General features: G+C 46.8%; 1 protein-coding gene across 1 annotated transcript in view; it reads right to left on the reverse strand.

Annotated features, from left to right (window-relative positions):
* eys (eyes shut homolog) overlaps positions 1–12,425 on the reverse strand; it is a 212,863-nt gene that overhangs the window by 5,112 nt on the left and 195,326 nt on the right. The window contains 5 exon segments of the mRNA XM_042065147.1: positions 2,857–3,031; positions 5,413–5,557; positions 6,390–6,556; positions 7,608–7,790; positions 12,281–12,424. Of these exon segments, the coding sequence (XP_041921081.1) occupies positions 2,857–3,031; positions 5,413–5,557; positions 6,390–6,556; positions 7,608–7,790; positions 12,281–12,424 (814 nt within the window).

The raw sequence follows: 12,425 nt of genomic DNA on the forward strand, positions 1-12,425 counted from the left end.
TTACAGGCTGCTCAGAGAATAACATTGATCAGCTGAGGGAGTGTGTGTGTGTGTGTGTGTGTGTGTGTGTGTGTGTGTGTGTGTTTGACATGTGGTATTAAAGGAGACATCCGGCATTACCGTTCCTCGAGGTCACGAGTACAGTCAGTACAAAAAAAGCAGAAAACAATAGCTCAAATTGCTGGTTTCAACAACTAAAGCAGCCAGGCAGCTACAGTGCTACACTCTGGGGGCATGAACATGGGGCCACACAGACGTGTCCCCAGAGTGAAGCTCTGTAGCTGTCTGCCTTTAACGCCTCTCCAGCAGCTCTAACAGGAGTGATGAGGTCTCGGGCTGACTGGAACGCGTAAAACTCACCGCTGTTTCTAAAACTATCTCTAATAAGGACTGAACAACAGTGAAGTGAGTTGGACTTCATGGTTCAATGTGAAGGCAGAAAGGATGTTGGGGACAGTGACTGACTGCAAACCCTCTCTCTGATTACATGGAAAACAACAGGCTTCCTTTAAGTCAGAAAACAACTCCTCAGTTTCTAGTGTTAAACAGACTGAATATCTTTCTCTCCTTGGCAATACTGAATACCACCTGACTGATAACCCACTAAAGACTTACATTCCTGTTGAAGGCAGCAGCATATGGTGTGAAAATGAGCTGCTTCCTGGTATAACTTTATATACTCTAGAGGGTGCTCAAGCTAATCTAGAGCAGGCTGGAGGCAGCCACCTGCCATAATGCATATTTGACTCCCCATTTCCACTGTCGTTAATCTCCGCATTACACTACTGAGGAGCACTACTGCAGTACAGAGATAGGCTGAGAAGTAGTACACTACTGAGGAGCACTACTGTAGTACACTACTGAGATAGGCTGAGAAGTAGTACACTACGGGGCAGCCGTGGCCTACTGGTTTGCGCTTCGGACTTGTAACCGGAGGGTTGCCAGTTCGAACCCCGACCAGTAGGCACGGCTGAAGTGCCCTTGAGCAAGGCACCTAACCCCTCACTGCTCCCCGAGCGCCGCTGTTGTTGCAGGCAGCTCACTGCGCCGGGATTAGTGTGTGCTTCACCTCACTGTTGTGCTGAGTGTGTTTCACTAATTCACGGATTGGGATAAATGAGACCAAATTTCCCTCACGGGATCAAAAGAGTATATATACTGAGACAGGCTGAGAAATAGTACACTACTGAGGCACACTACTGCAGTACACTACAAATAGGCTGAGAAGACTTTACTTGACTCAACTGGACCAAATACCAGTTCCATGCTCTTTTTTTTCCACATTTAAGGTCAGTATCTTAACACTCACAGTAAATCATAAGTGTGGAGTCATGACAATGTCAAGTCAACACAATGTAGGAATTCAATTTGAAATGTATTGGGTACCTGTTTACCGCAAAGGGAGGTACCGCAATTAGTCCAGAACTGACCAAAAAGGGTCACGTTCCTGGACGCAACAACAAAGCAAGTGCAATACCAGGTGTTTCGGGCATGCATTGACAGGGACGAAATATAATATAATAGCATAATAGAATGTAATTGTAACGATCCTGTGTTCCCTGTCCCTCCTTTGTTTACCTCCTGTACCATGTGCTCCTGTGTTTACTTCCTGTCCCTGTGTTTTAGTTCCTGTCAGCCATGTGCTCCTTTGTTTGTCTTGCCATGTCTCAGTTCCCTGTGTCTCCGCCCCTCACCTGTTCCTCATTATTAGTCTGCTAGTTGCCCTGCCCTGCCGGTCATTGATGTTGTTTTGTGGTTGTAGTGTGCGTTCGTATGACAGATTCCTGTTCTCAAGTTTAAGTGTGCCTTGATCTCAACTTGCCCTGTGCCTCGGTCCAGCTCTCCATACTGCAACCCTGACAGTAATATAATATAATATACTAATATAACATATTATGATATAATATAATATCTAACATTATAATATTCTGTGTATCATCAAAATGGTTTTGAAGCCATTATTCTAAGGTAAAGAGCTAAACACTTCTGTGGAAACACTGCACAGACAAATAACCAGGAGATGCAAAAATGCAACATTTCTGGTATTTTCTATCACAGTGTGAGAGAAAAAAACAATATAACACTAAATAACGGTATTGCCTTTTATCATAAGCCTTATGTCTAGAATCTGCTGAGAAAGTAGCAAGCATTGCATATCATCATTTCAGTCTGTCTAGTTTATTGAACTTGTAGCTGTTTTTTTCTTGCAAATCTGTGGCTTTATGTAATTTTATCTCACTGCAGGGTATTGCTTTTAAAGCTGCAGCTAATTGGACAGGTGGCTGCAGAGAAGCGATGTGCCACCTTCATCAGCATGTTTTTTTCCCAATCATTAGTGCTATTTCTACATCTCCATGCATGCTCAACACCCACCACCAGAGCTTCACCTTTACATCTGCATGGTGACCGCCTATGATGCTTACGAAAGCACCAGAGTATGTTAGTGGAGTTAACGGCACAGTATGTTAGTGGAGTTAAAGGTACAGTCTATGTTAGTGGGGTTAAAAGGTACAGTGTATGTTAGTGGAGTTAAAAGTATGGTGTATGTTAGTGGGGTTAAAGGTACAGTGTATGTTAGTGGAGTTAAAAGTATGGTGTATGTTAGTGGAGTTAAAGGCACAGTGTATGTTAGTGGAGTTAAAGGCACAGTGTCTGTTAGTGGAGTTAAAAGTACGGTGTATGTTAGTGGAGTTAAAGGTACAGTGTCTGTTAGTGGGGTTAAAGGTACAGTGTATGTTAGTGGAGTTAAAGGTACAGATACAGTAACTTTCCACAATCCATTGTCTTCAAATTCAAACACAAAACAAGCTCCTTGGAAGCGAGGGGGGGAGGCACAGATTAAGTACAGATACTCACTAGACAGTGGAGCCGGCGTCCACACACACTCCTCCGTTCTGGCAGCGCACCAGGGAGCAGGGGTTGACTCCACACTGGCCCACGCTGCGGCCGCTGACCGGGTGGCCCTCCGGCTGGCCTGGAGCTCGAAACCGCCCGTCTCCTCTGGTCCGGAATTGCAAATCAAATATGCAACCTTTTATGGTAATGGAAAGGAGATGGAGTGAGAGAGAGAGAGAGAGAGAGAGAGAGAGAGAGAGAGAGAGAGAGAGAGAGAGTGAGGAGGAGGAGGAGGAGGAAGTTGGAATCCATACATCCGAGATAGAGCTTAAATTTTTCATCACTGTCACAGCGATATAGCAGCCAATGACTTACAGCATTATGTCAGCCGAACAAAGGGGAACAAAAGACAGAAAAGAGGAAGACGGAGCTGTGTGGATGTCTTGCAGAGGGATGAATTACGTTTCAAATAAAAGTGCTTTTATCTTGGCGGTTGATGGCTAATGACATGTATGCAAATCCAAATCTATGCAAATCAAATTATTGATCACACGGCTCGCTGTGTTTCTGTGAACCAAAGGGCCCACTGATGGGTTTTTGGTTCAGTGCCTCAGACTGAGAACCTACATTAATTGAGAATAATGTTTTTTTTTTTTTTATTTCTCCCCCCCCCCACCCCCCCTTCTACATGACCTGACTTTGCACAAAGGCTCTGTGCCACGCATGACTTCACCTCAAAAAATTCGGCACTGTAACCTTATTCGAATTCTAATCCATCGCTTTTATCATTCCTTTTTTTATACTGAGGAAAAGGCAAAGACAGAAAAAAACATTCAACATGCACAAAAGAAAGAAGAAGCGGCTTAGTTCCACATTTGTGGATGTATCAGGCTTGAAAACACAGGGGTGTCACTCGGCAAGGCCTATTGACTCTTTGCAATCAGACTAAACTCTCTCTCTCTCGCTCTCCCTTTCTCTCTCCCTTTTTCTTTCTCTTTCTCTCTCTCTCTCTCCTTTCGCCACATTAGTCATTCATGCACACAGCATATGGGGAAAATGTCAAGCTGGCCTATGAATATTCATGGAGCGATGGCTTGGACTACCTGCTCTCGACGCATAGAGGCAACCCTCCTGGAGCAGTGCGCCTACGCGCGCGCATACAGACACACAGCGGCAAAGCTGAGAGGCGGGGGGGAAGAAGGGTCCGCGTGGGCGAAGAGTTGACGTCCCTTCCTTGCTTTTCTCCTTTTCGATTAAAGCGCAGAGGTGACTGAACGTGCGGCGGCTCACTTGGATTTGGGGAGATAATAGGGGACATGTCATCTGTGGTGAGCCGTCTGGCGCGGGGCACGGGCGAGGGACAGGCCAGGGGGTTGCCGCAGGTGAGGAGCAGGGGAGCGTCTGAGGTCAACGCTGGCAGGGGAAGGTAATTACACGTGCTAATGCGTCTTTCTTCCGGCACGCGCGGCGCGACCCGCCGAACGGATGATCAGTCACACAGCCGCAGATTCGCTGGAGTGGAGTGGCAGTGTGGTGGCCATTGATAACAGGCGGTAAAGTGCATTATCAGTTCTTTTGCCACCCGGTCGTCACAACAAGAGAGGCCTGGAGGGTGGCGGCAATCCGATTAGATCTCATTTTTTTCCCGTTGGTTAATACCTCCCCTGCGGCGGCAGTGCTTGACAAGTGGGAGAGGCACGCTAGTGTTGTACCAGCACAAACCGCTGTGTGTTTATACTTCGAGTGCCGACAGTATTGTGGGCATTATTATCAAATGAGAGCTCGCACAGACAGATCTTAATCTGTTACATGGAAATCGCGAGTGATGATTACGTCTGCTGATGGCAAGCCCAGACGATTAGTCCCGCCATCAAATCGAATGTGCAGAATCGTGCACCCTTTTTCAACTTAAGCACCAAAACATTTCACGGCAATGAGCTTGGCTGATAATAGCCGTGGTGAGGCCGCCCACGAAATTCTGATGCAATTCCGCATAGTTATCATCATTATGGGGCCGCGGCGTTGCTAATGGCGATGGGGCCGCGCATCAAGGGCTTCCCGGTGCTCGGCAGCCAGGTCACGTGACTGCCCAGAGGTCGTAGCGTGCCGGAAAGAGAGGCGAGTGGGGGTGGTGGGGGCAGGGGGGTGGCGAGCATGAACGATGCTGATTATAACGAAAAGATGATCTGAATGGCGGCACCCTTGTCTGGCTGACTTATGTGGAAGGGAAATCGATTTGCAGGCGAAAGCTTTGCTTTACTGGGCCGGAGTGATTAAGGGGGCACGGGCACAATCAGCGCACAGTGTGTTTGATTAAAGAGCCAGCCCAGAAATATGTGTTGCGAAAGGGAAATCCATTCCAGATGAGTCTAGAGCGGGCCTCGGGTGCCACGCCTCGACATGGCAGATTATTCTTTTTATTTGTTCCTTTATCGACTTCACTTCCAGCTGGGTTTCTGTTGTGTCTGTGTGTGTGTGTGTGTGTGTGTGTTGCTAACAGACTTGAGAAAGCCTGGATGCATATGATTATATACTCCAAAAATAATGGTAGCCGATTCATCAGTGTTTAGCCCTTACCTTGGAAGCCATTCTGGAACCTGGCCCCCACTGGCAGCAGTTCTGGAGTGTACTCATTGTATCCTCCAACATAAAATTGACTGAAGGTGTTCAAGCCAGCCAGTTGCCCTGGAGAGGATGTTGTCTTGTTTTTTTGGCCGTCAACCTTAAACAGATATTGGCATTATTCAACACAAGCACTGACAAAGGGATTTAAGCCTCTGATGGATCATGAGGTGGAAAAACAACAATAATGGGACGGCAGAGAAGGGGCCTGGGAGAGGCTCCCTCCTCCTGGGGCGCCGACAGACGTTTGAGAGCTGTTCAATAAGCTGTTCACACTCCTTGCTTGTTTGTCTGTTTCTTTCTTTCTTTCTTTCTTTCCTTCCCCCTTTTTTGTACCCTTCCAGAATAATCCTTGCGGAGTGGCGTGTGCGATGGATTTGTCATCACGTTGGCTCCTTTGAGCCTGTGCAGCACATCATGTTAGGCCATTCACCAAAGGAATTTAGTAGTTTCCCATTTCATCTATCAGTAGAACTTCAAGTGCCAAGCTGGGTCCACTTGAGCCTAATAGAGGCTTTGAGCTCGCAACAGAATTGGTCTGGCTGTTATATGGTTTTAACGAAGCAAAGAAACAAGTTCAATGACTTTGCTCAGTAGCTGGATTTTGTGCTCTGATGCTAATACTAAAAAAAAAATAATCTCATGAGACCTGATATTAGAGATATATAAAATATATAACATTAGATGACATTAGCTGCTCTATGAGGCCTCATAGATTAGAAATAGTCACTAGTGGAAACTAATACTCTGCAACTATGACCTTCTTATCCACTATTAAAAAGTCTCAAAAGTTTAATAGTTTACAGAGACATGTGCATACTGCATCATGCTGCAGCGCATAAATATGGCTGCTATGAAAGATGACGCTGATTAATGAGCCCCATGCTGACAAAGTAAATAATGTCCACATCAGAGCGGAGTCAGAGATTTACCTTGAGCCAGCCAGTCCGGAGGTATCTACCAAAACGCACGGTGTGGATGGTGATTCGGGGGTTGAGCCGGTCACTGAGTACTGTCCCCACACCTGAGCCCAGGTTGAACTTGTGGACGACACGGCCACTCCGCATGCCCAGCACCACAAAGTCATCTCCATTTATACCTTTCAAAGAAAAAGCAAACACACACACACACACAGGCACACACACACACACACACACACACACACACAAACACACACACAATCACACACAGGCACAGACACACAAACACACACAGACACAAGGGATTTCAAACGATGAAAACCATGGCAGAGTTAGTCACACGAGTTGATAAACGCGTCGTCCCGATAACATCACTCATGGCTCTCCTTCCGCTCGTCCGTCCTCCTGGCAAATGTAAAAATTAAACCGAGCTGATGACTCGACGACGGCAATTTATCAGACCAATTATCAGGTGAGTTTTGGGCGTTTTTCATCTTTCTTTATGATTTCATCCCGTTTGATTTTGTCCTCTACTGTACTGTGCCACCCCCCCCCCCCCCCCCACACAATTGCTTCATTATTCATGCTGCTGTCTCCTTCTCCCAGCGCTGCGATGAATCACCCTAAATTGTAATCCCAGGAGGGGCCCCTCCCGACGAGCAGAGGGATGTGCGGCTGCGGTGGAGCTCAGCTCGGCACGGCGCTCTTATTCAGCTGTCTGTCTTTTGATTAAACAGCCGCGCTGCCAGTGACATGGCAGTTCAGCGCCACTATGGCCGACCTTAAAGACAAATGGAAGGATATGAGGGAGGAGAGACAAAAAAAAGACAGAAAAAGAAAAAAAAAGCAACACTCTAGTCTGAAAGCTTAATAGTGTTTTTAATATCTAATAAGATATCATTTTTGTGTGTGCCTGATGCAGTTAGTATCCACTGTCATCTCTAATGAGCCGAACCACTTTTTCAAATAGTTTCCGTGGCATCCAACCACTTTGCGACGAGTTAAGAAATAGCGTCCAACTAATTAGTGTCTAGTTGCTGTCTCCTGGGAGACCAGAGGTTATGTAGGAGCCCTGCTCTCCAGATATCATTATCCACTTTATCCAAAACAATTTCAAAACCCACATTAGTTTCATTTTTCTATTTCCACTTCCGAGACTTTCCGGGGACATTTTTACCCTCCCTCCTGTCTGAGTGTGTGAGTGGCCTTCCAGCGCTAGTTTCCTCTCACCTTGTCCTTTCTGACCGGAGTAGAGGATGAGGTTGTTCTTCATAGACGAAATGTTGTTGGCAAAGGTGAGCTTGAGCTGGAACTCGTAGAAGAAGTTACTGCTGGGGATAGGGGAGTAGGCCATGAAGGAGGTGTATCCAAACTCGTCTATCCCACTGAATCGGGGACGGGTGATGTTGATGGCTTCACAGAGAGAGAGGGAGAGAAAGACTTCTTAATCAAGCATTCAGAGTATTCAGAAATGTTGACACTTGTGTTACACAGTGCATCGAAAGCAGTTTGGAGGAGAGATAGGAAATGAACGAATGAATGGATGGATGACAGAATTAGTAAAGGTAAACCAATTATGCCGAGAATAAACTACACCTGAAATGCTGTCCTCAAGATGGCACCATTGACTAAAGCACGGAAAAATACAATAACCCTTCTCTCTCACACCCTCCCACCCTCTCCCTTCCACCCTCCCTCCCTTTCTCTCTGTCTCTCTCTCCTCTCTCTTTCTCACACACACATTATTAATATAAATTATCTAATATAAAGGGTGATTTCCTGTTTTTTCTTTCTATGGTTACAGTATGCAAAGGGTTTTGTATTGGATAATGCACAATAGAACATGTATGAGGGCAGCTAAATCATTCCGCCGCTTATTAATGCGGACCTCTCTGACATACTAACTCTCTAATTTTACACAAGAGCTTTTCCCCCCGACAACCAGAACATCATGTAATCCTGTGATTTCTGGAAAATAAAGCGCGGGCCATTGTCCTGCACACGCTCCCGACTTAATTTCCCCGGTCGACTTGTCTTCAAGGGCTGTGTGGAATGGTTCCATGCATTCGCAAAATAACTAATATTTTCTCCCAGCTTCCTCCTCAAAGACACCCACCCACCCATCAAAACCGCCCCCCATCATCCGGCCGCCCCCACGGACCGTAGCTAAATACAGCACTTCTGAGCTCCGCACTCTGTGTTCTCTCTGTGCTTTCTTTCTCTCTTTCTCCTTTCTCTCTCTCTCTCTCTCTCTCTCTATCTCTCTCTCTCCACACTGTGGTTCAGTTTGCTCTCTGCTGAATTATTTATGCCTTTTGAAATCGGGGTGTTATTATTTAGTCGTGTTGTATTTGCTCAGTGTCTAATGAGCGTGGGGGGAAGAAGTTGATGTGTGTGCATGTGTGTGTGTGTGTGTGTGTGTGTGTGTGTATGTTTGTGTGTGCATGGGGGGGGGGTTCGTGCGGTGCATGCGTAGTTCCCGTCTGCCAGGCGGGCTCCGTCAGAGCGGGGCGGTGGTGGCGGGTTCGCTGAGGACGCCTTGCTCCCTGCTCGCCGGCTGTGACGTCGGCCCCGACTGTTTGTGCTTCTGCTGCACTGTTGTCATTACAGAGGACTCTCCGGCTCTAATGACTGGGCTGAGGTTACATACATACTATCTGAGTCAATTCCAAGGAAGGTGCAGGCGTGGGGGAGGGGAGGAGAGAAGGAGTGGGGAGGGGGAGGGTGTAGAGGAGAACCCATCCAAACAGACCTTGGGAAAACAGCCTCTCATGTTGGCCTGCGATCATCCTACATATTTTTTTTGCAGGTTGAAGAGGATTAAGGGTACAGGATAAATCTTGAATTAAGACGTCGCCGCAAATCCCGTAATCTTTTTCATGTGAGAGATGTTGTAAATCGATTTGACAGAGGAAACCGCCGTCGTGTCATAACTGTTACGACGGCGGAGCAGCAAACCCACGCCTATTGAGAAGAAATATGTGAAATTCGAGGCATGTCATTTTGTCACAGGTGTGCTAAAACTACCACTAATGCACACAGCCCAAAAATTACTTTCATTATGCATAATCATGGGTGCGGGATCCCCACGTTCACAAAATGCACTCTTCAAAGCTGAAGCTGAAACACTGACTGAGTATTTCTGCTTGGGAGCAAAGTGCCCTTGAACAAAGTAGAAGATCCCCTTCTCAACCTGAAATCTCATTACTAGCTCAAATGGCAATGTATGCTGCTAATGGAAGCCACGGAATGCACTACCAAGAACGGATTCAATTGTAAACATCACACACCCACACGGCTGAAGACAAACAGAAAGCTAAACATTACTGGCCGCTTAAAGACTACAAGAGTTTTATTAGCCTTCGCGAGTCATTCTGTCGGTTGGCACACAACTATTGAGCATCTTTTCAGTTGTTTGCCTGAGGCTCCGAACATTTCTGTTCAAGCTGCTATTTGTTCAGATAGTCAGTGCCGGAGCCAGTGAGTAAATGAAACGGCCTTACATCCAACTAACCCCCTCCCCAGCCCCTCCCCAGCCCAACGTATGAAGGAGCCCTGTGGGCGATGTGTGGCCTCTACGGTTCCTGTTTTCTGTAAACAGACCGTTTTACCACCGATCAATACACAACAACCATCAGACTATTTCAACAACTGCCATCCGTCTGCGGTTGGGCAGAGACTGCTGTTGCAGTCGGGCACGCACAAGCTCGCCCCATCACCAAGCGTTACCCTCCTGAATTTTACATCAATTGTGCGTCGCGAACATTCCCTGACCGAGCTTAGGTGATATATTGACTAACTTATCAAGAGCCCTGGATTCTGCCCACTACGACTGGTGTGTGTGTGTGTGTGTGTGCACAAAAAAAGGGGGAAAAAAAGAGTCTCGGACATTATTTCCCCCACAATAGCCCCAAATGACATTTTAATCCACGGGCCAGTCTGACGCCAGGCGCTCTGATGAAATGAACAGAGCAGGAAGTATTATGCACTCCGCATGTTAGATTGTTGCCTGCGCTGTGCAGGCAGTGGAGGAATACCTGAACAGATGTGCTATTAGTCAGGATTGGGCTGAGTTGCACACAGCAGGGGAATAGGGTTATTTGGAAAAGCACCATTTATGCAAATGGAAGATTTTTTTTTGGAAGATGGGGGGAGGGTGGGACTGTGACGAACACTTCTGCCATAACGTATGGTAATGTTACGGATAAAAACTCAGCACAAAAATGTGTTTCGAAATGACTCTATTTGATTAACCTTTAGCATTAGGAGAGGGCATACAAAGTCTATTCTTCTGTTGTTTTGGAGGCCTTTTCTTGCTGTGTTTTTGATACTTTGGTGGGAGGCTACACACATAGCCACCCCAGCATACATATTACAGGACAGCGTGTTGCCAGCGGAGTCCAAAGGAGCCAGACTGTTCATTATTTATCAATATATTTTCTAGCCTCCCATCTCTAATGATTCAGAGGGAGCGCCTAGATAATACATTATGGCGTGACTCCTGTGTCTGGGCCCTTTGAGTCCACATGATAAAGGTGGCTCGCACGGCAGATGAAAAGGGTGCGCTAAATGACTGGTTAAAAACCTCTAATTAGCCTTCCCTCACTTTAAAGCAAAGTCAGCGAGAGACAACTAAAGCCAGAGAGCGCGAGATAGAGAGAGAGAGATGGGGAGATGAAAACAGAAAGAAAGGGAAAGACAGACAGAGAGAGAGAGCGAGAGAAAGAGGGAGAGAGAATGTATACAGTAGAAGCCATTGGTTAAAACAGGGGCATTAAAGGAAGCTCTGAACATTTCAACTGCAAGCAAAAAAAAAAAAAGTGAAAGGAGAGGTACGGAGGCCTGGTAGGTGATCAATATTGACTCTGATGTTATCTGATGTTATCGGGCTTTAAATTCAAATGTCAGCCACGCTCAGCGTGACACTGGGAGATTAGAGGACTCTATTTGGAGACGGGGCGTGCAATGGCTGACGGGCAGGGGGGTGGACGTGGGTGGGTGGGTATGTGTGTATGTGTGTGTGTGTGTGTGTGTGTGTGTGTGTGTGTGTGTGTGTGTATGTGTGTAGGTGTGTGTATGTGTGTATGTGGCTGTGTGTGTGGGTGGATTGGAAGGGGGGTACATCTGGCCGGGGTGTCTTCACGGCGTGCCAAAACAGTCCTTCTCTTCCACAACTAATTAGATGACAGCAAAAAATAAAGGGGCGCATGGTGTGGTTTTGAACTTCTCATCTCTCATCTGTCTCTTTCTCTCTCTCTCTCTCTCTCTCTCTCTCTTTCTCTCTGTATTTCTCCTACTGTTCTCCTACTGTACTATAAACTGTGTTAATAATGGCTAGCTTGTTCTGAAGACCATGGCAGGACTGCAGCACCTCAGCAGAACAGAGGAGCTTTCTGAAGGTATTAGGATGAGCCATAGAGGTGATCAGCAGGGTATACAATAAGAGTGTTACATATCATTTCATCAGGTAGACTTCTGACGAGGTATAAGAGCTAGATAGACTTCACCAGCGCAAAAACTCACCACTCAAAACCAGGATTAGATTGTCATTCTACGACTGATAACCAAAGTGAAACATTTAGAGAAATAGAGAGAAATAGAGAGAAAGTAGAGAGAAATAATGTTGGACAGAGAGAGAAAATAAAACCTTGTTCAAAAGAGATGTGCCACAAATGTTCTAGTTAGAACTGTTTCGTATCCAATATCCCTTTGTTGAGGTTCTATTAGATGGAGATCACAGCATGAGAACCGTGGTCTCGTGGTCCGTGAAGGCTCTCGATGAGGGACTGGGGGTGGCATGGAAGGGTAAGATGAGGGACTGGGGGTGGCATGGAGGAGTAAGATGAGGGGTGGTGGGTTTGTGGAGTGGTGATGGTGAGCGGCAGAGAGTTACCGGCACTTACCGTCCTCGCACAGTAGCCCGCGCCGGCCGTACGGGCACACGCACACAGCCTCGGTCCGCGACTGGGGGACGCAGGTGCCGCCGTGGGCACACGGGCTCTGGGTGCAGGCCGTGAACTGGCACAGCTTGCCCGAGAAGAGCGGCGG

Source organism: Alosa sapidissima, chromosome 16 (genome assembly GCF_018492685.1).
Source record: "Alosa sapidissima isolate fAloSap1 chromosome 16, fAloSap1.pri, whole genome shotgun sequence".
Lineage (NCBI taxonomy): Eukaryota > Metazoa > Chordata > Actinopteri > Clupeiformes > Clupeidae > Alosa > Alosa sapidissima.